The 25,716-nt window shown below is 37.4% G+C and overlaps 3 protein-coding genes and 1 long non-coding RNA gene across 8 annotated transcripts in view; 2 read left to right on the forward strand and 2 right to left on the reverse strand.

The window, feature by feature from the left end:
- Positions 1–2,745, reverse strand: LOC126843720 (uncharacterized). 2 transcript variants are annotated; one of them, XR_007686470.1, is made up of 3 exons: positions 2,478–2,745; positions 2,197–2,363; positions 1–1,726 (listed from the first exon to the last, which is right to left on the reverse strand). It is a non-coding gene; the product is annotated as an uncharacterized LOC126843720 (long non-coding RNA). The 2 variants fall into 2 exon arrangements; XR_007686469.1 differs by lacking the exon at positions 1–1,726 and having other exon boundaries at positions 1,742–2,363.
- LOC126843711 (cyclin-T1-like) lies at positions 1,707–10,921 on the forward strand. 2 transcript variants are annotated; one of them, XM_050581413.1, is made up of 2 exons: positions 1,707–2,006; positions 8,236–10,921. In XM_050581413.1, the coding sequence occupies exon 2, from the start codon at positions 8,249–8,251 to the stop codon at positions 10,202–10,204; it is 1,956 nt and encodes a 651-aa protein (XP_050437370.1). In that variant the 5' UTR covers positions 1,707–2,006; positions 8,236–8,248; the 3' UTR covers positions 10,205–10,921. The 2 variants fall into 2 exon arrangements, with proteins under 2 accessions (XP_050437370.1, XP_050437371.1); XM_050581414.1 differs by lacking the exon at positions 1,707–2,006 and adding an exon at positions 6,768–7,094.
- On the forward strand, positions 6,240–13,544 carry LOC126843717 (G patch domain-containing protein 4). The gene is made up of 5 exons (XM_050581422.1): positions 6,240–6,739; positions 12,052–12,221; positions 12,401–12,448; positions 12,518–12,603; positions 12,858–13,544. The coding sequence occupies exons 1-5, from the start codon at positions 6,694–6,696 to the stop codon at positions 12,952–12,954; spliced, it is 447 nt and encodes a 148-aa protein (XP_050437379.1). The 5' UTR covers positions 6,240–6,693; the 3' UTR covers positions 12,955–13,544.
- The window catches only part of LOC126843707 (cadherin-99C), a 63,628-nt gene continuing 51,303 nt past the window's right edge, over positions 13,392–25,716 (reverse strand). The window contains exons 5-23 of one of the 3 annotated variants that reach the window (XM_050581401.1): positions 24,638–24,816; positions 24,425–24,547; positions 24,111–24,353; positions 21,529–21,678; positions 19,199–19,417; positions 18,784–19,125; positions 18,562–18,711; positions 18,023–18,481; positions 17,667–17,951; positions 17,430–17,603; positions 17,026–17,367; positions 16,850–16,966; positions 16,383–16,781; positions 15,934–16,314; positions 15,578–15,846; positions 15,268–15,507; positions 15,094–15,184; positions 14,826–14,958; positions 13,392–14,733 (exon numbers count right to left, since the gene is read on the reverse strand). In XM_050581401.1, the coding sequence (XP_050437358.1) occupies positions 14,480–14,733; positions 14,826–14,958; positions 15,094–15,184; positions 15,268–15,507; positions 15,578–15,846; positions 15,934–16,314; positions 16,383–16,781; positions 16,850–16,966; positions 17,026–17,367; positions 17,430–17,603; positions 17,667–17,951; positions 18,023–18,481; positions 18,562–18,711; positions 18,784–19,125; positions 19,199–19,417; positions 21,529–21,678; positions 24,111–24,353; positions 24,425–24,547; positions 24,638–24,816 (4,550 nt within the window). In that variant the 3' untranslated portion in view covers positions 13,392–14,479. Of the gene's footprint in view, positions 14,734–14,825; positions 14,959–15,087; positions 15,185–15,267; positions 15,508–15,577; positions 15,847–15,933; positions 16,315–16,382; positions 16,782–16,849; positions 16,967–17,025; positions 17,368–17,429; positions 17,604–17,666; positions 17,952–18,022; positions 18,482–18,561; positions 18,712–18,783; positions 19,126–19,198; positions 19,418–21,528; positions 21,679–21,754; positions 24,057–24,110; positions 24,354–24,424; positions 24,548–24,637; positions 24,817–25,716 lie in introns of those variants that run through there. The other 2 variants (XM_050581399.1, XM_050581402.1) reach the window with 2 other exon arrangements.

Here is a 25,716-nt window from a genome sequence, read left to right on the forward strand (position 1 = left end):
TAAAAAATGAAAAAAAAAAATTAATTGTAATTTAACAACATAATTTGTTATTATGTATAATTTTTTCTCTTCTTTATAGTTCATTAACACCGTAAATACATAATATTATAAGTATACAGAATAATATTATGTGGGCCGTCGTCATCTGGCAACCGCATTTTGCTATGAACGGGTAGCTCGCTCTATTTAATTAAGAAAGAAGTTTGTACCTATTGTTTACAGGGTTGGACAAAATATCAATTACTCTTTTTAGACTTTTGTGTAGTTACTTGCAAGTTACATATTATAAAATAAAAATAAATTTACATCGAATTATAATATAATATGTTTCATTTTAGTCTAATTTTATCAAGAGATTTTGAAATAATTGATAACACATTGTACAACAATGAAATATTGGTACAAGAAGTCAAGAACTTGAATAAATGTATTTTTATTTTTAGGGGGAAGGGGGTTGCGCTGAATTCAAATCTAGCCTAAGAATATTGACCTAGCACGTCTAGTTATTTTTTTAGAATTGTAAGAAAATTGAGAAACTGTTTGAATAATTTTCTATTAGGTTAATTAACTGCAATTTTTTTTTAATTCTTTGCCGTTGATTCGTTTTTATTGGTTTTTGACTATTATAAATTAAATAAATATTTTAATCTTCCCTATTATTTTGGAACTATTTTCGACCTGACGCCATAGAAGTTTAACATGAACAATATGTGGCCTTTTTTATTTCTAGCAATAATAGCCTACGCGAGTATGTACAAAATAATTCATTGATGATAACTGATAAGACATGGCCTGCCACTGACGTTTTTTTATCTGAAAACACTTAAATTCCATAATTTGTTGGTCTTTTTTTCATAACTAGGATCAATTTTTGTTGTTGAAATTAAAATCAGTTTAATTTTGCTATTATAAACGTATCTATATGAAATATAAAGGCTCTCTTCTTGCACTATGCTAGTTATCTTTATTTTATATAATATATAGTATTGCGGTTTGCAATTATTGTTCAAATTATAATTATACATTGATTATTATTACTATTTTATTAATTATTCAAAGCAATTTATTCTTTGTTGGCGTCGACGGCCACAGCAAATTAAAACAACTGGCTAAGTATGTTATATTTAAGCCATTGAATGCAGTAAGGTATAATTGTAAACTGTCTTTGTAGCAACTCGTCACTTGTAAAAGTTGTGCGAATAAAAACTAAGTAAATTATTTGCATCCCCTCCATTTCGGTGTGTGTTACAGTTTTTGTAATTGGTAAAATATAGAACAGCTGTAACTAGTTTTTTGACCCAATTCTGGTTATATTGGCATACTTTTTTTATTTATAGATCAATGTGTATGCCGTATGGTATAATATTATTGTAATCGACACTTGAAAGATGATAACATTACACACAGGCCAGGCGCCAGCCAAAGTTCATAGATTATGCTGGGTGCCAGCAACAATAATCTTTTATTAATAATTCATATTTTTATTTTTATCTAATAAAATGTGTAATAAGATATTATACTTCCTGTTATAATAATGGATAAAATATGAACGCCATCTGCTAGCAAAATGTGCCAAACAACAATGAATGAAGCAATGACGTGGCCAACCATGTTTTGTATAATACTCGTTTGTACAACCTGTACACGCTTAAGAAGTTGGCCAACGTGGAAGTGCTTGATAAAAAAAAAAAATCATTGGCGTTTTTCTCTTTTTTTTCTTCTTTTGCTGCAATAATCAATATTTTATTATACTATATACATTATATTATTATGCGCGTTTCCAAATAATATTTTTTTTTTATTAAATTCCGTTTAGATTGAACGAAATATTATTTGGAAGACTACATGATAATGTTTTTACGTTTCTTTTTGCAAAAGAGAAGTACAATTATTACTATAGCCGTCGGTCGTGGTCGTTGTGTAACCGAACTGGGTCTCTTAGGTATTCGCCATCACAAATATTCCAATTAAGAAAGAAGACCGATAATTTTGCAGTTTACCCTAAGGTAAATAGACTCAAAACAAATATAAAATAAGCAAAACATACCAATTTTGTCTCTTGGCTATAATTATTTACGCATTGTGTGCTTTGGCGCTATCGATCAACAAAAAAAAAACGAGCCTGGTCTACGGGTCGCCAATTATTATTATGTATTATTAATGGTATAATAATGTCGAAATAAAAATAATACTTACTTGTATTCTCTGACAGAGATCAATAACTTCAATCTGTTTTCTTTTATTTAAAACCTTTTTCCCTGGCAAGTTACCTTGTACACATCTACTCGTTTGGGCACGAGCATAGCCGATTACACGACCTTGTGCAAGGTAATCTGGGGTTGTGAAATTTACTCGGGTTTTGACTAAAATATAAATGTTTTTGAGTGTAGGTGTTAGGAATGTACTCGAAATTAAACATAATATCTAGTTATTAGTCTATTTTTATGTATTGGAGTATTGATTGACGCATTACACACCTAAAGGCTATATATTTGTAAGCTATTAGAACGAATGCGATACATCATTTACTAATACACAATATATCCCAGTACGACTGTTGCAGTGTTCAACTCTCCATTATTCGTGTTCAGTCAAGACTCAACGGTTAAAACAAATTTATTTTTTATTTGAATAAAACATACTATCTTAATATATTGTGATATAATAATGTGTTCACTTTATTATATAAAATGTAATGTACTCAATAAAAAAAAAATATATAAAAATGTTATTGTCCTTTTTTTTTTTTTTTTATATATAATAAGATGACTTTTAAAGCGGCATATAAACAAGACACTTAAATTTAGATAATTTCTCTCAAAACGACACTGTTTATAACAAATTAAATGATTATTTAAAAGTAGAAATATTACATTAATAGTCTCGTCGAAAATAAGTTTGATTAAAGAAGTGTTTTTGTATTGTTTGTAAAGAACCAAATTTTGCTGTTTAATGTAAGTCTTTCAATGACATAGTGAAGGTTATCCTGAGGCATACATACAGTAGATACTGGTTTTTTGTGTCAACATGTACAGTCGCACACTTTTGTTTGGTCGCTGGCATGTGATCCTGTAAAATAATTTTTATTGTTTACTACTCATAAAGTCATAAACGCAATACATAATTGAAACATTTCAAGCGCAGTAATTGTTTTTTTAATACAGTCATGATTGTCGACATTAATTTTTATTTACGGTACATGACATAAATGTCTGTTACTGGCTGCCATTTATACAATTGATTTATCTCTTTCTACGTGTTTAGAATAATCATTTTATTTGCAAATGAAAAAAATTACGAGACCTAATTAAATGTTTACAAATTATTAGGGGGATAAGGAAGCAAAACACCTTGATGATTAATTTTGGGTTTTATTTCAAATATATTTTAACTAAAAACTGCAACACACGGCAACCTATTACTAGTTGTAACTTTATATTTAAAAAGTTTTATTAAAATTATAAAATGTAATTTTTTTTTTGGTAAACATTGAAGCTATAAAACCAAAAACAGTATAATAGTTTACTAAGAAATACATTAACAATAGTTTATAACAACAAGGCTCAATAAAATGTAAATATCTGTTGATAAGAATCTGTCTGAGAGTTCTGATGAAATAACACAAGTCGACATTAACAATGTTACATAGATTTTTTTTCTCGGACAGCATATTGGGATTTTAAAGTACAGTGCACGGAATAGTTCTTTTAATGATTGATACCATGAATCTTAATACATTTTTCTGTCTCTTAACGTTTTAGTAATTATTTTCTTACGGGCTTTTCTTATAACGGTGGACGTTAAATTGATGCAATATCTGAGTGACTAAGAATTAGTGTCAATCTATTTTAGTTTCGTGTGGAACTGTGTGAGAAGGTACAGTCTTTATAATTAAGTGTTTTAAAACGACAATTTTCTTCCACTACCTATATGGTTTATAGTTAGAAATTGTTTACCAAAGGCACTTAATTAAAACAAACACTACATTTTTCCGTCTCCAAACCATAAGCCAGCTTTAACAGCAAAATATATTTCAATTTGTTTGACATATTCTTAACTATAACTTTACAAATTAGAGACAAAAACTAAAAAAATAATAAAAAGATCATTTACATAACTTGAGTAAAAAACTTTTCTATTGTTATTTTGGGAATAGTTTATTAATTTAGGGTCTAAAAATCATAATATAGGTACTTTTACCTAATCTAAAAATATTTTTAAAAATGTATACTCAAACTTTGTCTTTTATTTACAGAAAATTTAATGACGCAATAAAAGCACTTACTTTAATACCTTTGCAGTGACTTTAATTGATATTTCTTAAGACCTTCCCTAGTTTACTGTCAAATTAATTAATTACATATAAAAAGTTCAAATAAGTTTGAAAGTAAAGAATTGTAATTGTCGATAAAAACCTTTTAGTTGTTTTTTTTCATAATGCAAATTCTGTACTGATACATGCAATTTTTGGGTTTTCTTTGATACGTTAAGAACAAAAGTTATGACTACACTGTTGAATTATGATAATAAAGACAGCTACATTATCAATTGAAAATCAATTAATAAAAAATAGAATCAAAATTTAATATTTCCAATCCTTTAAATTTAACGTGTAACAGAGAAGGTTCTTCTCAGCACTGAATCTTATTGTTTGTTTTTTGTCTAAACTTTTTAAATCACCAAATATATTTCTTTATATTATACTCAGCTGTAACAAAAGATAACTTGTATTAGGCCAAAAGTGCATTTTTAGGCAGTTTTCTTATTTGAGTTGTTAAAGAAATTAGTAATAACTGATCTAGTAAGGTCTTATGTTATGAATAATATTATAAAACTTGATTAAATCTCAACATTGTCATTATAGACATTTTTATCGATATTATATTTTTTCACAATTTCTTAATAGTAATTTAATCACATTAAGATAAAATATTCCTTGAATCCCGGCGACAATCTTTCTACTCATGAAAACTTAATGTGCTTTTAAGGGGATGTTTATTTTTTTTTAATTGCTTGTTTAGAAAAGCTGCAAATATGCATTTATCAAGGTATGGATTCCTGAATACAGAATTTTGTACTTCAATAATCGTATACTGTTTAATATTAATTTCACATTATACAACCCTAAGTAATGTTACTGAATGTCTGACAGTCAGTTTCAAGTAATCGAACAATAACTATTAATTATGTTAAAATTTTAGACTAGGAAAAGTTGAAGGGTTGATGAGTGAGATTAGAAATAAGTATTATGCATCCTTTCAGTTAACCCTTTTAAATACTATTAGAGAGTTAATGAAAACTAGTCATCATTTTTGTTTTATCAAGCAAAGTTAAAATTGGCAATTGTGCTTTCATCAAACATACTCGCCTCTAGTATACAATATCAAATTAATTTCTAGTCCTTCTGATAACCAATGGTTATTATGGAAGGTTTTCCGAGGAGAGTTAGTAAAGGATTTATATACTTACTTTGTGGATACAAAAGAGCTGAAAGCATAAAGGCTGAAAGTTTGATATAGGTAAAAGGAAAAGAAATCTGGTTTTTGTTAAAATTCCAATAAAAATAATAATTAAAAAACAGCCAAAAAAATCATTCGATATAATATACCGTTACAGAGTTTAAAAAGCTAGGAAATAATTAATAATATTATACAAAAAAGGGTTGTGTCAAATATAAAAAGTAAGAATTTTATAAAAAACAAAAAATTATAAAATAACAACTAAAAAACATTTTTTTTTATTATAATTAAAACTTAACAGAGTTAATAGGTTAACAGAGTTAATAAGAGTTCAGTCGAAGGTAACGATCTGTTTGGTGAATCTTAATAGAATTTTGTCGAAACCCTTTTACCTACCTACCTAAGTCTGTTTCAAATGAAATTTTTTTTAATTAATGTATGCAAATGGGTGAAAAAAAATTCAAATCACCAGTAATAATCAAATGTCGTTGTATCTAACTAAAAAAAAATAATTACCCGTTTAGTCGGCGTACAAACGTTGCTTTTCCGCGCAATGGTATTTTCAGAAGAAAAAAAAAATGTTATTATAATATAGTGGTTTTTTTTTTTTCAATAAAAATTCACAACACATCGACTCCGCTCCGCGCTGGCCAGCAGTTGACTGGTCGGCGATCGGTCGGTAGTCGTCGTCTCCGTTGTTTGGCGTCCGTCGTCGTGTTGCGTCACTTGCGCGTCCCGACGGTGGCGCGCCACACTTTGGTGCGCAATGCGAGCCGTATCACTTGCTCATTGGTTCCCAAAGTGTGGCGACGAATTTCCAATTTTTTTCTCGCTCGTTTGGAATTTCGAATTGTTTTTTTCTCATCCAAAATCTTAACGCTTATAAATTACTCTGCTCCCCCCCCCCCAAAAAAAAATTCCCCAGACCGAAAACCAGCGTGAGAGTATATTGTAATCATTTTACCTTCGTTTTTGTCTTTATCATCCATGAGCGATTTTCGTAAACACGGTTTTTTTTTTTTAGGTTGGGTTCATGATGTAGCAATTGATTTGTGTCGAACGAGAGTAGGTACACAATCCTACGGCCGTTGTCCGAAATTTTCGCAAAAAAATTATCACGATTATATTCTTTAGTGTTGATTGCTGTTATTTTTTTTTAATTTCGAAAATCCGCAATGTTTAACGCGTAATGTGCTGCTAGTCGGACGTGTGACGATTTTATGTGGCCGCGACCATGAGCTTTGGCGAAAATATCTTAAGAAAATACGGGTGGACCCAAGGTAATTAGAATTTTTCCTTAAACACAATAGAAAGCCTGGTGCCAAATGCTGCCTAAAACCGTCGGTTCGTTATTTGTTGTCGCACCCGTTACTGCGGTGTCCGCTGTAGAAATTGCACGGTCAGACAGTCCGGCCTTTGACGTAGGTACGTCTGCTCTATCTGTCATGTCGGTTCCACTTGGGCTGTGTCGCGTTAGGTTCTGTTGCTCTAGAGTAATGTATTACTGTAGATTCGACCAGAGTATACACTGAAAGTTTACAGACAAAACATTATTGATGTATACCATGGTGTTTATCGACAATGTTGAGCGCAACCGAACGACAGCGCTGTTGGTTTCTCGCCGACGCGTCTACGGTACGTTTTGACATGAATTCGTCCATAAAAATACTTTTGTTCTTACTATTAATCCAAAAGTAGGTGTTTGTTTCGGTAACGGATTGAATGAATTTTAATCTTTGACTTCTTTTCTTATCAATCAACGAAATTGATAGGCTGACTTGACCATGTTAACTTGTTATGGACAAACGCACTGTTGTTATGATGCATCTTGTCTGCAAGCATTGAATTTATATACAAGCTATGTATAATATTAAGAAAAAGTTTTCCGTTTAAAGTGTAATATTCTGTCGAGCTTATGAAATGTGATATTTTATTAGGTCACATTGATAAGGAGAGAACTCAATTATTTATTTATTTTTACTTTGTTTTTGGTTTAATTTTTTTGTATAACCGCTGTTTTGTTATAATTAAAATTGTAGTATATATTTTCGCAAAATTTACATTGTGGCGATCGTATTATAACTTATTTTAAGTAGAATTGTTTTAATTCAAAAATTGAGTATTGACTGTTGAAACAAAAACTAAGTACACTATAGAATATAAATACATGACCCCAAACGAGTTATATCTTGCCTAGGTAATATAATATTGTCATCCTAATTCAAAAATTGTCCCAAGTCTATAAATGTGACTTTGGAATTGTTAAATTATTTTGAGATAACAAATTAACACATTGTTAAATTCCATCTCAAATCAGATAATATTTATCACCATTAATAATACATAATAATTTTTTATTAGTTATTTAAGTTGGTCTGAATAAAATATTGCTTGCATATTTGTTCAAATAAAAAATTTTATTTTATTTGAGTATTATTATTTATTACTTAATTATTTTAATTTTAATTAAAAAAAAAAAAAAAACTATTATTTAATTAATGTCAAAGACTGGCTCGAATGTTTTTAGCTCAGGAGTGCATTTTAACTATTTATTTACAATAGTTGTTTACTTGCTTATTTTTCTTATTGTTATCATTATTTTTTGTTGCTTAGCCAATTCTATTCATAGACGGCTATTTCACGTTTGGTCGTTTATTGATAAAACAACTTCTTGATGTACATAAAACATACATAATGGTTAATTCTATGCATTTTAATTTGCATTTATCTTTCATTGTGTTTCCATTGGACTAACATAAAGACTGATTATGTTTAGGGTGGTGAGCGCCATGCATGAAGATCGCTGGTACTTCACAAAAGAACAGCTGGAGAATACGCCCAGCAAACGATTCGGAATCGATGCCGATAAAGAGCTGTCGTACAGACAGTTTGCCGCCAACCTAATCCAAGAAATGGGACAGAGGCTGCACACCACCCAATTATGCATAAACACGGCAATCGTGTACATGCATCGTTTTTACATGTACCACCCGTTCACGCTTTTTCATCGCAACTCAATGGCTACCGCGTGCCTTTTTCTAGCCGCCAAAAACGAAGAACAACCTCGTAAGTTGGAACACGTACTTAAAGTGTCTATCATATGTTTACACAAGCAACAAGGACAAAGTTTGCACAACGTAGATTCAAAGTCCGAAGCTTACCTGGAACAGGTGCAAGACTTGTTGAAAAACGAAGAGACACTGCTGAAAACTTTGGGCTTCGAAACGGCTATCGATCATCCTCACACGCATATCGTCCGGTGTTGTCATTTGGTCAGAGCCAGCAAGGACCTGGCTCAGACAGCGTATTTCATGGCGTCCAACAGTTTACATTTAACTACAATGTGTGTCCAGTACAAACCTACGATCGTGGCGTGCTTTTGTATACACCTAGCGTGTAAATGGTCGAAATGGGAGTTGAAAGACAGTATGGAGGGCAAGCCGTGGTTTTGGTATGTAGACCAAACGGTCACTATCGAATTATTAGAACAGTTGACTACAGAGTTTTTGGCGATATTCGATAAGTGTCCGTCGCGCCTAAAGAAACGGCTAATGGCTACAAACACGATGGATAAAAACGGAGCGTTGGCCAATTACTGTTCGACGCAACAACTGCAGTCGCCCGTACCACAATTACCTTCTAACTACAGGCACCAGAGTCAGTCGCGGATGACCAACAACAGGCCTACACCTTCTAAACCTCCTCCTGTAGTTTTCCAACCTCCGACCAGAACAAATGGCGTACCGGCAGATCATAAATTTGCTATGCCCGCGAGACCAGTTGTCAAAGACCAACCGGCAGCGGCGGCGGCGTCAGCACCTCCGATCGTTCCTAGTAAACCCCTTGCTCCAGTCAAACCTAAAATAGAAGTACCAATAGTTTTAAACAATATAAAAACCGAAAACGTCACGCCACAACAAAGACCTAAGCCTATACCCAAGCCTCCCGAACCTGTCGTCATTAAACAAGAAGTGGTCATCAAAACCGAACCTGTACGAAATCCGTACCCCGTTAGTCGGGATAACCATTCCGAAGTGATATCGAGCGTGCTTAAGGAAATGACCAAGCAAAACGATTTAAACATTTTATCTGTGATCAAAACGGAAAGAGAATCTCCGCCAAAAGTAAAAAAGCCATCGATATTCAGTCCAGTTCCCGAGGATGAACCTCAAGACATTAAACCTTTCATTCCCGTTGTCGAACCTGAAATAGTTATTATTAAACCCGAGCCGTTAAGCCCAGAGGTACCTGAACCCGAATTCGACCCCGAGCTGTTGCTGAATCCTGTTTGTCACACGAGCGCGGATGAAACGGTGGACGGGGATCAGAGTAGTTTAAATACACATAAAAAGAAGAAGAAAAAACACAAAGAGGAAAAACGGGAGAAAAAGAAACACAAAAAGGATAAGAAACACAGAGACGGCGATCATCACAAACACAAACATAAAGACAAACACAAAGAGCCCGAACCGATCAGAATAACCATACCAAAAGAAAAAATTAAACAAATCCCACCCGTCGTAATAACCACACCACATTCACCGCCTAGAGGTATTAAATTGAAAATAGCCAAGGAACGAATCGGAGGGAGCGGTTCCGGATCGGGGAGTAGTTTGCGCATAAAAATCAGTAAAGACGACCGAGGAATGAAGAGGGAACACAGTCCCGGCGAAATCACTCCCAAGAAAGTCCGGAAGGAGCAACAAAGGGATTCCGATTCCGGACTGGGTCATAGTCAGAGTTAGTATTTAACGTTGTGAAACCGTAGTCGAAACAATATTAAAATGTTTTGTTTATTAATTAATTTACCCGGAAGCATTTAAATAAGCAATTTAAATTTGTTTAATCGTTTTTGTTTTTATTTCAAATGTTTTGAATCGTAAATTTCAAAAAACAAAAACAAAAAAGTGGGGGAAAAAAATGTATTTTTCAATAACCATCTTTTTTTCAGTAGATTGTTTCGACTACTGGTGCGTGTCGATGTGCAATACAAATGCTCTTCCCGACACTTTTGTTTTTGTTTCGTTGTTAACAATTTAAAGTGCCTTTCTTTTGTTTTTTTTTTTATTATTATTACTATTATTTTTATGTACATAACAAGTAAAAATAAATAACAAATAATAATAGAACATTATTAACTTAATGAGTAGACCTCCTCCTAGTTATATTATATACATACTCGTACACATAAATATTATAAAACGGCTGAGCATTATTATCCCGCACATCTCAAGCTATCGACTATAATATTGATTTTTGTGATAATCGGCATTGTTGCCACGTACCTATTTGAACCATTGTAAATAATGTAATGTCGACTGAGTTAACAATCATAGAGAAATTATGGTTTTCTTTTAGTATAATTACATAATATTTAAACCGTGTATGTTACAGAGCTCATAATATATATATATATATATATATACACAAATATATATAACTATTTCCTCTCTGCCCGATATTCTCTTTTACCTTATTTTTTTGAAACAGTTCAAGGTGTATAAACTAATTTTATAATTATTGTATATAATTTTTTTTTTTTTTTTATTTGTACTTGGTTATGTAATTATTTTTCAGTATAGTAAAAAAGAATCGTTGTTAAAAAAAAATTTTCAAAATGTTTTCATTTTATTCAATCGTTGTACCAGTATACGCTTGAAGTATACACTATACTTCAAGTAAAATAAACTATTGAGTTTACAAAAATATATACTTAACAAGTATAATATAAACATGGCGATAATAAGTTACGACAAAATAATTAGGTATTTTCAATTGAGTAAAATCATACTTATCGTGTTGCTTGTACAGCACTCAAATATATGCTTATAATAAAATAATATAATGTTACTTAACGAAGAAGCGCTAATCATGTGGAACCGATAGACAGACGAGCAAATGGACACTACTAGGTACAAAAAAAAAAAAATTATCCAGGATTTATTATACTATTCAAACGTGGGCATTATTTATTTAAATAGCAGTTTAATTATTTGAAAATAATCAGTCATTAGAAATGAAATTGTATTTATTGTTTCAGATGATAAATATTTAGTGCGAAAGGTAAATGTAAAAAAACATAAAATTTTCATGAAAAATATTCAAGTGGTATAAATAATTTTTAGTTAAATTTTTTTTTTATTAATAAGTTTAGTTTTTGCTCCATGCATTTTTATTTTTTGCTGAAAATACTACTTGACTCTTTTAGACTTTTATTTAAACCGGATCCCCATTTTTGGAAAATACTGATTAAGCGCTAAAGAATTTATTATATATAATATTTTATTTAATTACATTTTTATTGACTGTTTAAAGTTAAAGTTGTTTTATGACTTTCTGATTGACAAATTTATACGATTTTATTATTTAAATTATCATTAACTTTTATTTTTATTTTTTTATATATAACGTTGAAATTTAAAATTAATTTCAAATTATTTTATAAGTTTTAAATTACATCATTTATTTAAATGCATTTTATTTTTAACAATTATTTTTTGAATTTTTATTTAAATATAATGCTCAGGTTTGATTGTTGTATTATTATTATTATTGTTATTTTAAATAATATTTGATTTATGTTGTGCTACAGGCAAAGGCCTCGGTAAGAACGAAGACGGAATCAAAGCACCGGTCAAACCGAGTCTCAAGTTCGACCAAGCCGGAGTTGGATACGATAAGGCCAATGCAGAGTCGTACGGTGACAAATGGTGGTCACGCATGTACAACGACAGTGCCAGCGCGTTGGATGTTAAAAATGAGGTAAATACACCGTCGGTCCAATATCAGATCACTTGTCTAAAACTTGAATAACTTTAATATGTGAATTTTAGCTTTTCAACAGAAGTGTATTTTTTTTTTTTTGGATTAAAAAAAATCCCCTACACAACACTACATTTGTATTTATCGAATAATAATAACAACGGCTTTTATGATTTCAGGACGGTAACGTTACTATTAAATCAAAAAGGAAAAAAAATAAAAAACAGGTATGTGGAAAAATAATTGAGCACCTAATTTTACAATTGAACTAATCGTGTGTGGTTGACGTTTTTTAGAAAATTAAAATCGCCGACGTCAAGGCTACGTTAGAGTTGACCGACGAACAGCTGTTTCAAGCGTGTGGCGGTGTAACCTGTCACAAGTAAGTGTTGAGAGTTTAATATTTAATTGGAATTTAGTTCAGCATCTTTTTATATATGGTTACAGGGTAATTTTAAGTATATTTATGAACATTTTTGTTGTTGTAATTTAAATTGTTTAAAAACAACTTTCTAACTTTCTTATTTATATATATATTTTTTTTTTTCTGTATATTTTTTTTAAACATAATTATTATGTCCATTTTTAGACTATAGCAGTTTATATATTATGTTTTAACATTGTTGTTTTTTATAGGGCAGCTCGACACGGACTGAATATGGAAGGCAAATTGGCTAGACTACGAAAACAAGACGAAGAGATGGCGGCCAAACAGAAAATTGACAAAAGCTGATAAACCGTTTTCAGTTATTAAAACGACACACGATTCGTTTTACACATTACATTGTTTTAAAAATTAAAAAATCGCTAATGCTATGACGATTTATTCAAGTACGATAAAATAACAAACGTGATCTAGACGATGAAAATTGTTTTTTTTTTAAATAATACAAAGCCTTTGAAAATGTTCCCTTGAGCTTTTATTTCAAACTAATATTTAGATTTAAGTGTTATTATTTATACACAACAAAAGACTACTTTACAGAGTTAAATCCTATCTGAATTGTTCAAAACAATTTTTAGTCTGTATTTCGTCGACATTTCTGGTGTAACGTAAAATTTGAATTTTTATACATAACGTATGTAAAAAAGAAAACATCTCGGACATTCAATAATAATTATTAAAATATTATATTTAAGTATAAAAACTGAAGTAATAGACATAGAAAAAAGCATTTAAGAAAACATATCATAGGTACAGGACGTAGTCATACAGGTCAACAACAATAAATTATTGTCTTATAAAATAATATAATATAGACTATAACACGTATATTGTAACTATATATATATATACACACACAATTGGTTTATTTTAACTTATTTGATTGTTTTTTTTTATATATATATATAAATTTATGTACACACAAATCGAGCTCAACAAAAATTAAGAGCTCTTATACATGTTTACACACAATATTAATTATTAAAAAATTATGGCAATTCTTATCCCCATATACATTGTACAGAGGGGTAGGTACACTTGTATATTAGGGGTGAACATGTTCGTTGTTTATGAGCAAATTCCAATTAGATTACATTGTACACATTTACATGGATTTTATATACATATAGATATTATAATATTATTATTATTAACTAAAATAATATGTTCATAAACGATCAAAGACCGCAAAGGTAGGCAATAATAGTTTGATTAAAACAACAAAACAATATGTTAAGCTAGAAAAAGTAATAAAATAATAATTAACGGGACGTTAAAATATCGGTCTGGGTAAAAATGGCGAAATCGTTTTCAAGCCGAACAATATATAGGAACATTAAAAAAAAAAAAAACAATAACTATTATTGGGTAGGTATATAGCACACAACATGTTTAATTTTTATACAGGTAATGGTTGTAAAACAGAATGTTGTCAAGTGTATTAATTAATGTACAATTTTACATTCCTTGTATGGACATCAAACCAATATTATGAAACGCCCAAAAATACACTTGCTGGCACGGTTTGTGTAATTTTTAAAATAATCAAAGCATCCATATACAAGCTGTACTTATCATTGTCAGCCACTCGACGACGGTGGACCGCGCCAAAGTCTTTTGTTCATATTATTTTGAGAATATTAATACAAAAACAAATCTAATCGCCTAAAAACACATTAGGTATACATGGTATTATTTTCATTTAACCCTTCAGTGCAGTTGTCGTTTGTAGGGGGGGGGGGAGGGCACGGACGGCGATCAGAGACTAGAAACAATAATTATTGTAAAATATTTTCAACCATTTTATTGGCTATCATAGCTCGGTGGTGACTTCCACGTCTTTCCGGTTGAACGTGGACAGCCCGTTGCCGTTTTGCATGGGCCGACCGAACTCTTTCTTCTCCCTGAAAGTCACGTTGTCGTTGGTCGAGCTGACGGCTGCCGCGGGTCCCACGTCGTCCGAATCGTACCCCAGGTTGGTCCGGCCGAAAGTGCTGGTCCGGTTCCTGCCCATGCTCGACGTCCGGGCAGTGGTCGCCGCTTCCGAGCTGACCGGACTGTGACCGTCTAATAAAAAAAAAAGTAGATACCATAATGTATGTTAATGCACAGCTAGAAAAACTGACAGCCAGACACCGGGGCTTATTATCCACACTTACCGATGCTGTCGACGTTCTCTTTGGAGATGTAGCCCACGTTGTCCATGCTGAACGTGTGGTTCTTGCGACTGAAGTCCAACTGCAAATCGTTGTAGCTATCGCTGTCGTCGACGGGCACGCTCATTTGCAACACCTGTGCAATCAAAACGAACGGGGGAATTGGAGATATTTTCGGACGGTTCGGGGTGCAGACAAAAGTGGGTGTGTAGAGCGAGTGAGTTAGTGAACACAGCAAGCCAAGGCGAACAAGTAATAATCTTACCTGTACCTCGTATTCCTTCGAGTTGGGCTCCACGAACACCGGGTCGTACCGCGGCGTCACGTACATTCTCGCCATCCTCTCCTTGTACGATTTGTATCTGATATGCGCAAACGAGCAGCGTTAGATGATGCCGCCGGTGGTAAAAATGGGGTTTTAACGCAATCAAATATTATCTCTCACCTGGTCCACGACACGCAAATGTATATGATACCGGCCACCCCCAGCACCAGGATGAGCGCCGCCATCAGAATCACCATGTACGGGAACACCGTCCACTGGATCGTCACGCCGGCCATATGCGGTCGGCTGCCGGATTGGCTCTGCTGCTGCAGGGGCGGATGGATGTTGGTGGCAACGATCTGCAGCTTGTCGGCAATAGCAGCAGTGATGTTTTTCATCGAGTCTTTGTTCAGAATAGACCTGCGAACCGACAGAGGTCGCCGTAAGATTGACGAAACACACTCCAAGAAAGAAACCACCAACGACTTACCTGCTCACTCTGGTGTTGTTGCGCTCGAGGATCGTTTCGCTGGTCGGGTCGATCAGGTAGAACCAGAAGTCCGACGAACTGGGATCCGTTTCCGTGGTGAGGTTTTCCCGTCGCCTGTACTGTTTGGCCGACACCTTCTCCCGGCCGACCATCAGTTTCAGGATGTCCTCGAACACTTCAATCAGCCTGGATTCGGACGCTTTGACCATGTCCGGACGGGCGCCGTCGATGGCCATCACCAGTCGGTGTTCGTCCCGGATGACGTTGATCTAGAAACGACGAATATACAATACAACCTACCCGTGTACCACCTATCCCGGATGTATCCCCCCTGTACTGTTTTTTGCTGGACTTACGACCACGTGTGCTTGAGCGGTGTTGTAATCGCTGGGGATGGTGGCGCCGGGATTGTCCCGGGCGGTTACCACCAGTCTGAAGGGCAATTTGCGCGGTGCAACGTCGGTCAGTGTCCTTAAGGTGGTGACGATACCCGTCGCTGGATCCACCGAGAAGTAAGGTCCGTCGTTTTGGTCGTGGTCGTCGTCGGCCAGTTCGTATCGCACGTCGCCCAACTTGCCGCCGTCCTGGTCGTCGGCTTTGACTTGCAGCACAAAGCTGCCAACGTCCTTGTCGGCGGCTATGGCGCCGTAGTAGGCGTTTTTGGCAAAGTGCTTGCTGCTCTCCGGGTACACGAACACCGGACTGTTGTCGTTTATGTCGATCACTTGCACGTTCAACTGTGCAGCAACAGAACAGAAAACACGGGCGTTAGAGGTTAACACGAGAAGAAGAACTCTACGCTTACCATGGTTACGCTCTTGGCGGGATTGACGAGCCCGGCCAGAGTGTCCAGCCGGATTTTCAACTGGTAACTGTCGGCGTGCTCGTGGTCGAGCTTGCCGTCTTTCAGGCGCACCTCGCAGTTCTTTTCCGTCGTCACGTTAATCGTGAACGCGCCTTCCGAGTTACCGGACACTATCGTGCAAATCAGAGGCAGTGGTTGCGACGGCCTGGGATGAACCACCGTGAGCACTTTGACCAGCGTGCCGGCCGCGGCGGACTCCAACACGCGAGCCGAATACGAATCGTCGGAAAAACCCATGGCCAATTCCGGCGTGGGCGTTGTAACGCGCCGTACGAATATCGTGACCGGCGTGACCGAGGACAGCTGTGGTTCGCCCAGATCGTATGCCTTGACGTCCACCTAAACGCCCCCACAAGGGTTAGTAAAAATCCGCCGGACAAACGGACTATTTTATGGGAAATCCGTACCTGGTATTCGTTGTCGGGTTCTTTCTGGAGGCTGTCTCGCACGTACAACGCCCCGAGGTCGGGATCGATGTGGAAGTACTTGAGAGCTTTTCCGCGGCCGCTCAGCTCGTATCGCACCTGAACACAACAAGTGTTATACAACGAATTATACAAGTGTTGCTGGTCTTGACCTTTACCTTATTGCCGGGAGACGTTCCGTCCGAATCGGTCGCCGTGAGCGTGACCACTTTGTATCCGACGGCCACGTCGTCGTCTAACGTTATCGGCAACGGAATGGTCGTGAACACCGGAGGGATATCGTTGCGGTCTTCGACGTTTACAATGACTTTGGTGGTGGCGCCGGGCGTTGGGTTGGAGTTCTCCAACGTGCCCACGATTAACGTGTGTTGGCTGTCCTTCTCGTAGTCCAGTCCTCGCAGTGTCCTAACGATGCCCGTCACAGGGTCGATGGTAAACAAATCTGACGGGCCTTGCTTTAAGGTGTACGTCACTCGCTTGGTCGTGTCCGGGTCGTCAGCCTGCGCGAATCGACGGTTTGTTGTCAATGAATAACAAATATTTTTAACGTGTATATACTTACATGGACTTGAGCTACTACAAAGTCGGGCGCGTTCTCCGGCACTTTGCTTTCGTACACGGGCTTATGGAATATCGGCATTTCGTCTTCCACGTCATTGACTTGAACGGTCACCGAAGCAGTACCGATTCGCGGATCGGACGCACCGTCTTTCGCGGTCACTACGAATTTGTATTCCTGAGGAATGAAAAATAATTGTAATTGTCTACGGTGGTATCAAGACGTGTCGAGATCACTCACGTTGTTTTTTTCATAGTCCAGAGCTGCGGCGGTTCGTATGTGCCCCGAATTGGCATCGATCAGGAACGGCAGGTCGTCGGGTATTGAATAATGGATAACGGCATTGAGTCCCTCGTCTCCGTCCACGGCCTCCACCTTACCGACTGCCGCCCCGTCCACTCCTTCGGCCACCGAGAATTCGTAAGGGGCTCCGATAAATTCCGGATTCTTATCGTTGATGTCGCTGACTTTTATGTTTAACGTCGTCGTGCTAGACAGACCGCCTTCGTCTTGGGCTTTGATCAGCTAAACATATAACACAAATCGTACATTGTTATTGAGACACAATCGTGCGTTTTGTTAAATGAAAAACTTACCAGTTGGTAACGCGTGAGTTCTTCGCGATCCAACTTCCTTATGACGCTCACTATTCCAGTCTTCTCGCCGATGGCGAATTGTCTGAGATCGTTGCCGGACAAAATCGAATAAGAAACAGGGTCGTTTTCCGGATCCGCGGCTTTCAGTGGAATCACCGTGGTGTTCATTGGCGACCCCTCGCTGATGGTCACTTCGTACGACGACTGAGAGAACACGGGCGGTTTGGTGTTTGGTCCGGCTATTACAACCACCTCTACGATGCTCTGACTGTACAGACCACCCGAGTCTGTTGCTTGCACTGTAATGCTGTACTGATCGCCGGCCATCATCCGACCGGTGGTTTCGATCCATCCGGTCAGCGGGTCGATGTGGAATTTACTGTGCCCTTGATTGGACACGTGGTAAATGCTGTAGGAAATTTTAGCGTTTTGATCTTCGTCCACGTCCATGGCTTTGATCTATACACCACGATACGATCGTCGGTCAGGTTAAAACACCGCGGAACAAAAAGGTAACACGAGTCAACAGAAGAACATACCTGTACGAGCTGTCTCCTGGAATTCCCCGCTTGAATGGTGATCGGCGTTATCATTGGTATACGAGGTTGATTATCGTTCACATCTCTCAGGAACACCGTCATCGAATACGGAATGCTACCGGCGTGTCCGTTCGTTTCCCTCGCCACGATCTACACACGACAGATATGTGTTAACACAGAAATTTGTGTTACCAATGTGGTGTTACTTGATTTACAACTTACTTGAAAACGATATTTTCCCGGATTTGGCGGATCTCTATCTAGTTTTTCTTCGTTTACGTGTAGGTACCCTTCGGGGTCCACGTTAAACGAATTGGTGGTCAGTTCAAACGTGTAAGTGACCTTTGCGTCGTTGGCGTTCAAATCGTCGTCGGTCACAGTCAGTCGAACGGGATTGCCGTTCTTGTCCAGAACCTTAGTGCCGACCGGTGAATTTTCTTCGACAAATCCGTATCCTTCGTCAGCGGCAGAGCTGTGTATCACCGGAGGGCTGACATCTACGGGTTTCACCTCGATGTACAATTTGGCTGTGGTCGAACGGCGGTTTGGCGATTCTTCTTCAGCCTTAAAACAGTCAACGATAAAATATTAATTACCGACTCCATAACGACAACTGGTGGTCGTTATCTAATCATACCTTGACGATAATCAGGAATTGCTTTGTCAGAGCCGTATCGACAGCTTTGATTTGTTTAACGGTGCCAAATTGAGGATCTATGGTAAAATAATCCGAATAATATGACGGCGTTCCGTTGACGAAAGAATATTTAACCGGGTAATTCAATGAATCCATATCGACGGCTTGCATTTTTTCCGGTCGTATAGTCAGCACTCCAGAGTTGACGCCGCTGGAAACCTAGTATATTAACAGATTCAATCAAATATGAAATAAAAAGCCAGTACAGTGGGTCAGGGTGTAGTGAGGATGGGAGACGGGAAAGGTCACACAGGTCTACATGATTTATTACAACCGAAAGTAAGTGATACAACTACTTTCAAATAAACTCCTCTTCGATGCGCATCTGTAATGGTAGAAATAGAAATATCGATACGAGCATTGTATACCTAATGACAATAATGTGCTTAAAAAATGTATTTTGTGGTATTAGGGCGGATACGATTAAGGTTGATCACACATAGCAATCAAGCATGTATTATGTTTGAAGAATATTCCAATCAAATTTGTTACTACTTTGACTATCGTTAAACAAGTTATAGAGCGCCTTAATTTTAAGTTGAAAGATTTGTACATTTTTTGGGGTGTTTTTCTCTACTTTGAAAGGGAAGGGGTGAACTTTTTAAAAATTTCGGCTCAATAAAGTACCTTTAAATTACGATGTCTGATCTTTATAGAGTTGCTACACGAAGAAATCGGTTCACCGGCTTAGCAGATGTTGTCAAACCAATACCAATCAAGCTAATACTTAAGTATTATGCTAATACTTTATGCCCGTCGTTTGAACTGAAGCGCTGATTAGGTACTCGATTAAAATCTCTGGTAAATTCCAGACGATTCGTTTCCTTTCCACGCGCCTTTATTACATTAGGCCAAAGACCGACGTGTCATGCCATGCGGTTATCAACATATTAGTGCTAGCATATTATAATATCGTCGATTAAGTAGACTTTTTTTTTTTATTCTTTCTTTTAACCATTAACGGCATAAATCGTTTTGACGCTTTCGTCTTACCCGAGATTCCGGTACCGTTACACTAATAGTATGTATTAATAATGATCTGTTGGGCACGCTGACATTCCACGCACGGCGCGAGACATTTTTAACACAATATATATATAATATAATATAGGTACATTATAATATTTATACCGGGTTTGGTTGTAATCAAAGGTAATAAATCAAAGCCGATAAATGCGAACACCGTCGTTGCTCTATTGATCTTCTTCTGTCCTCGCCGCGTGTAGTGAATCGCAGCTCCACTACAAGTGGTGTTCGTATAAATACTATTTTATAAGGCTTGAATGAAACCAGCGGGTGACCGGCAAACCGGTTAAGTATATACTCGCTACGTACACGGGCCTCGAGAACCACAAAATCATAATAATTTATTTAAATGTGATACGGCGAAAAAAAAATGAATGGAAACGGTCGGGGAATTCTTTCTTAATTTCAGACCGGATTGCCTATTAACATAGGATATTCTTTTGCGATGACTGATTTACCGGAAAAAGCGTCAAGAAATTCAAAAATTAAATTAGTGTCAGGTTGGCCTTAGGTGGGGCAATTACCTACCTACATTCATTAACTGGCTTAGTAACTACTACAACATAGCAAAATTACATTATATAGAATTTAAATTTTGGCATTTTAGGTGGAAATTTGAGTTAGAATACAGAGAAAAAATGTTTAAAAAAAATATATTTTTGAAGTCATCAAGTTGCTTTTTATCTAGAATATTGTCAAACACAAAAATAGCATAAATTAATATAAAATGTGACTTATTTGAAGGGGAACAACGACAAAACCAATTCTGCGGATTTTATAAATAACAAGAAACAATAATTGATAGACAGATCTGATTTTTCACTTGTACTATTTAAAAGTAATTAATAAGTATAGCAGCCCACGCTTTCAGCCTGCACCTGAATATATTTATTATACTATACATACACATAGTGTACAAAGTGATCTAACTAACACGAAACTGTCTAAGTATGGTATTTGCGATATTGATCAAAAATTCAAACACAATCAATCACTCATATACACCTAGTATGTAAGCCTAGGGGGCCTAGGTGTAAATTATGTTTGGAGAAGTAATGTGAAAGCGGATTCGTCTATGGTCATTTGTCAAAAACAGTGACAGAAAATTCCACGCCAGAAAATAAATCGTTTAAGGTTCGTTTAAGTTGTAATTGGATTAGTTAGGTTCTTACTATTGCTGCTAAACCCTATGTTATTTGAGACCTGAAATATCAATGGGTGTTGGTGGCAGAGTTAGTACTCACCGTGGTGTGGTATTCCGGGTTGACGCAAACCCCGTCCTGGAGTCTGCATCCTTGGTAGTTGAACGACGGGTCCTGGTCGTCCTCGTCTTTCACCAGAACCGTCAGGGTGGTGGTCGAAGTCAGCCGGTCGTTGGGGTTTTTCGCGCGATCCTGCAACAACAACAAATAGGATTTCCGTGTCACGAACTGCTGCCATTAGGTGTTATCGTCATTTGACGTTATATACAATGTAATAATGGCCCGGCCACGGAGTGTACGGATAGTACAGCGGATAAACACCGACGTGGAAGTCCGTGGATTGACCCGGGACTCCGGGGGGAACGGCCAGCAACCATCCGCAACCGAAAAACACCAAAAACCTGTGAGCCATTCGTACGAAAATAGCAGCAGCAGAGATCTACCTAGATCCGCGGCAAGATCCGCACAGAGCTTTTAATGCACATGCACATGCATACTCGACATACTACACTCGTTGCCGGTAAAACGTGTCCGACTGTTGTTTTGTCACGAATCCGCCATATGTGTTTCACTACATGCGATCGTGTGGTGTGTGTGTGTGTGTGTGTACCTAATTGTTCGGTTGTGCTCGTGCATTTTGGGTGCGAGTAATAACATCCAAATAGCACGACGCAGTCGCACAAACACACACCTTTCGTCGTCGCTCTAATTACATTATATTTTTTGTAACGTTAGCGATATACATATACACAGGTAAGTACTAAAATACCATACAGGGCGTATCAAAAAGTCTACGGCCGATTTGTGAACGATGCCTGCAACAAAGTCAAACGTGTAGACTTGTTCAACTTCACATTCGGAACTCGGGAGAGATTGACTGAGGTGAACCACTACAAGTCAGGATACGGCATTGGCACAACCTCGCGAAAGAAAGTCCCCCGAAAGTTAACGGATTCGAATGTCGGCTTGTTTAAGACGCGAACCACCGCTCGTGTAAGTTAGTTTTTTCGTCTTTGATTTCGAAATAGCACCGATTGTTACTACGCCCTGTATACCAGTAGGTTTGGCGACGCGCGTTTTCATAATATGTTATACATGTACAGAAAACGGCAAAGCACGTACCGACCGACGGGTAATAGTATTTAAATTTTTCTCTTTTCTAACGAGGATAAGAAAAATCGGTCAAGGCACCGTAAATATGTTAAGCTCCCCATACGGCATAGTGTTGGCTGACACAATCCGATTATGTCGCTCTGGAGTCTCGAAAGAGCACCGTCGAGTGTTGTGCAAACGTTTGAATAAAAAACCACGAGTAAATTCGAGAATACAGTAGTATAATAGTGCCATAGTAATTGACGGCGAATAATAGCATTAGCATTGCGGCGCCGGAAGCGTGTAGGACCAAGTCGAGGACGAAGATCAATTGTCAACCGTCGTCAAAGTGGGTAGTGCGAATCGTTTTCAAGACGTTTGAACTCACACTAGAAAATTTAGCGCGATAGCATTTTTTTTTTTTTTTGAAAGAAAAAACTCTTGACTGATCCCCAGACGTTCAACTATTGTCGGACCTGGTATAATTGAATAACCCGCGGTGCTCATTTAAATTCGTTACAGATTATAATCTATGAGAGCGAGTCTTTCGTTCATATCTCGTTGATATCACGGTCGGTGAGCAGACACAACAAATAATCCTCCAGAGGTTGTGCAATACTAGCTAGAATTTAATTGTTATTATTCTCACAGTCCAATTATAATAATACATAATATTATTATTTTATTTGGTGACTACCAAGACGAAAAAGCAATTGAAACCTAACCTGCCAATTATTTAAAAGGTCGACCACCCACATTTTCGAATTACCTTTAATTGTATTTTTTTTATCCTTTATTCACCTTTTTTAGTTGTTGGCCTTCTCTTTTAGTATACAATGCCTAATGCCCACATATCCCCGTTCGATCAAATTTGAAACTAATGTTCTTGTTCGTCCTCTTTTGTCACACAACACATCCAATATGCAACTCCTAAACCACTATGAAGGTGTTGGTTCAGAACGCTATGTAGGGCCGGCTGCGGTCATGTTCGATCCAAGGAAATCAATGGCAGACCCCTCGAAGACCCACGGGTCAAGCACCGCTTATTGGATTATAATTTTAAATCGTACCCAGATTTAGTGAGTCATTCGTGGTTCGCGCCTGTCGGAAATAGCACGGATAAAATATACGGCCACAGTCGTCTCGACGGCTCTACGGTAAAACGCGTAGGATGAGTGTCTGGCAACGTGTGTACACGGTGCGGAAATACAGGGAAGGATTACACACCGGGGGGATACGCCCGTGTGAAAGAGTCAAACAACAACCGGTCCGCAGAAAGGCAAAAAAAACCTGTGTAACTGGAGCGGGTTGCTTAAATTGGACATTTCCACTTCGGCCAAGCCCTGACGTGAGCGGCAATTAAAATCTCTAGAAATTATCTTTATATAACCGCTGTGGCTTCTTAACATTACATTGGAAATTAAAGGTCTCGAGGGTGCTAGCTAATACCCCAGCCGTTACTGCGGTTGATAAATTACAACCAACGAGAATAAAAAGATTTGTTCTAAGCAAATTTCGCATTCGACACGTACCGTAGCTTGGATGGTGACAAAATACTTTTGCACCTTCTCAAAGTCCAATCCCCTTTGCAATATCACTTGACCGGAGTTGGACGATATCATTTTGAAATGTTTAGCGCCATCGCCGACTCCGCCGTTTTGCCGTTCTTCTTCCGGCACTTGGCCGGCGACTATCGCATACTCGACCAGCGCGTTTACTCCAGAGTCCGCATCCTTGGTCTTGACCGATGCCACGGACGTGCCGACGGTGGTCAACTGAAAATATTTCCCTAGATAAATCGTTGTCCATGCAAAATAGATGATAATCACAAGCCAGATATGTTTACCTCGGGTACGGTAACTTGATAGGGCGCGTTCAAAAACTCTGGCGCGTTGTCGTTAATGTCGGCCAACCGAGCGATCACCGGATAACTCCTCTTCCGGCCGCTGGATCTTACCACACACACTACCTATACAAAAATACCGAAGACATTATTGTATATTATATTCTAATAAATTCTATTAATTCAAATTATTCTAAAAGCGTCGTTCGGCGTTACCTGAAAGACGATGTGAGACAAGTTCTCAGCGTCCCTGTCCACGGGCCGGACCAGCTGCAACCGTTTACCGATCAACGTGAACACCGGATTGTCCGAGGAGAAAGTCAAGTTCAGCGATATGTCCGAGTACGGATCGCCAACGATGGGCAGTTCGGACGGTGTGATCGCTTGATTTATTTCTGCAAGCAAATGGATATTATGCAGTTTTATTGGCCACATAACCGCTGAACTCAAATACGCGTTCTATACAATATTGAGTTCAGTGTACACAACACAGCAGCTCGACTAATTGGGTATCATAAGACATAAAACACCCATCATACACGGGGTTCATGAACGCATAAAATCCCGGAGCGGACGTCGTGCGGTTAACGGTGTGTAAATACACCTTTGATAAGGAGCAAAACTCCCAGGACGGCAAAAAACTGTACACGTGTACCTGCCTGCCTGTGCTCTATCATGATCATGCGGCGGTAGTAATGTAATAAAAAAACGCCGATAACAGACGTGTGGATCACACACCCCGAGCCGAGCAATAAAACAGTCGTCCGCACGTTTACAATAGGTATTATAAAATATACAATAATTGTGTGTAATTTAATATTATATCATCCGCGATTGCTACCGAAACACACGATGTTCGTAATTCACAGGAGCTTTCTCTCCTCGAGCCATTAGACACCGCATTGCCCGCATCAAATGCATTTAATGTGTCGGTAGACATAACCGCAAGGGTGGAGAATCCGTGAGAAACGTTTAAACGGCTCGTTGGTTACCATAATCATAATAATAGTAATAATAGTCAGATAGTGATGTTTCCTGGACGAGCAAATCAAACGCGGCGACGGCATAATATCCTTCCGTCGGCGTCTAAACGGTTCAGACGGGTTCATTGATGGGAATGTCATGTCAATTGACACTTGCAATTGCACCTAATAAACGATTATCATCACGAATTCAACAACAAAAATCCATCCGTCATCCAAGGACTCTGACTGAGTGTATGGTTCGGTTGAAGAGACGGTCTTTGGACGTGTCCACAGCTATTCAGAAACTTGAAAATTGTGATCAACGATCAA

This window comes from Adelges cooleyi, unplaced genomic scaffold (genome assembly GCF_023614345.1).
Source record: "Adelges cooleyi isolate 19-005CV unplaced genomic scaffold, UGA_ACOO_1.1 ACOO_flye_CR_arks_rails_tigmint_CR_PRNA_574, whole genome shotgun sequence".
NCBI classification, from domain to species: Eukaryota; Metazoa; Arthropoda; class Insecta; order Hemiptera; family Adelgidae; genus Adelges; species Adelges cooleyi.

Coding starts and splice junctions, on each gene's coding strand:
- LOC126843717 (XM_050581422.1), top strand. CDS start 6,694: ATGAGCTTTGGCGAAAATATCTTAAGAAAATACGGGTGGACCCAAG. Junction 6,740..12,051: donor AAAATACGGGTGGACCCAAG/GTAATTAGAATT, acceptor GTTGTGCTACAG/GCAAAGGCCTCGGTAAGAAC. Junction 12,449..12,517: donor GGAAAAAAAATAAAAAACAG/GTATGTGGAAAA, acceptor GACGTTTTTTAG/AAAATTAAAATCGCCGACGT.
- LOC126843711 (XM_050581413.1), top strand. CDS start 8,249: ATGCATGAAGATCGCTGGTACTTCACAAAAGAACAGCTGGAGAATACG.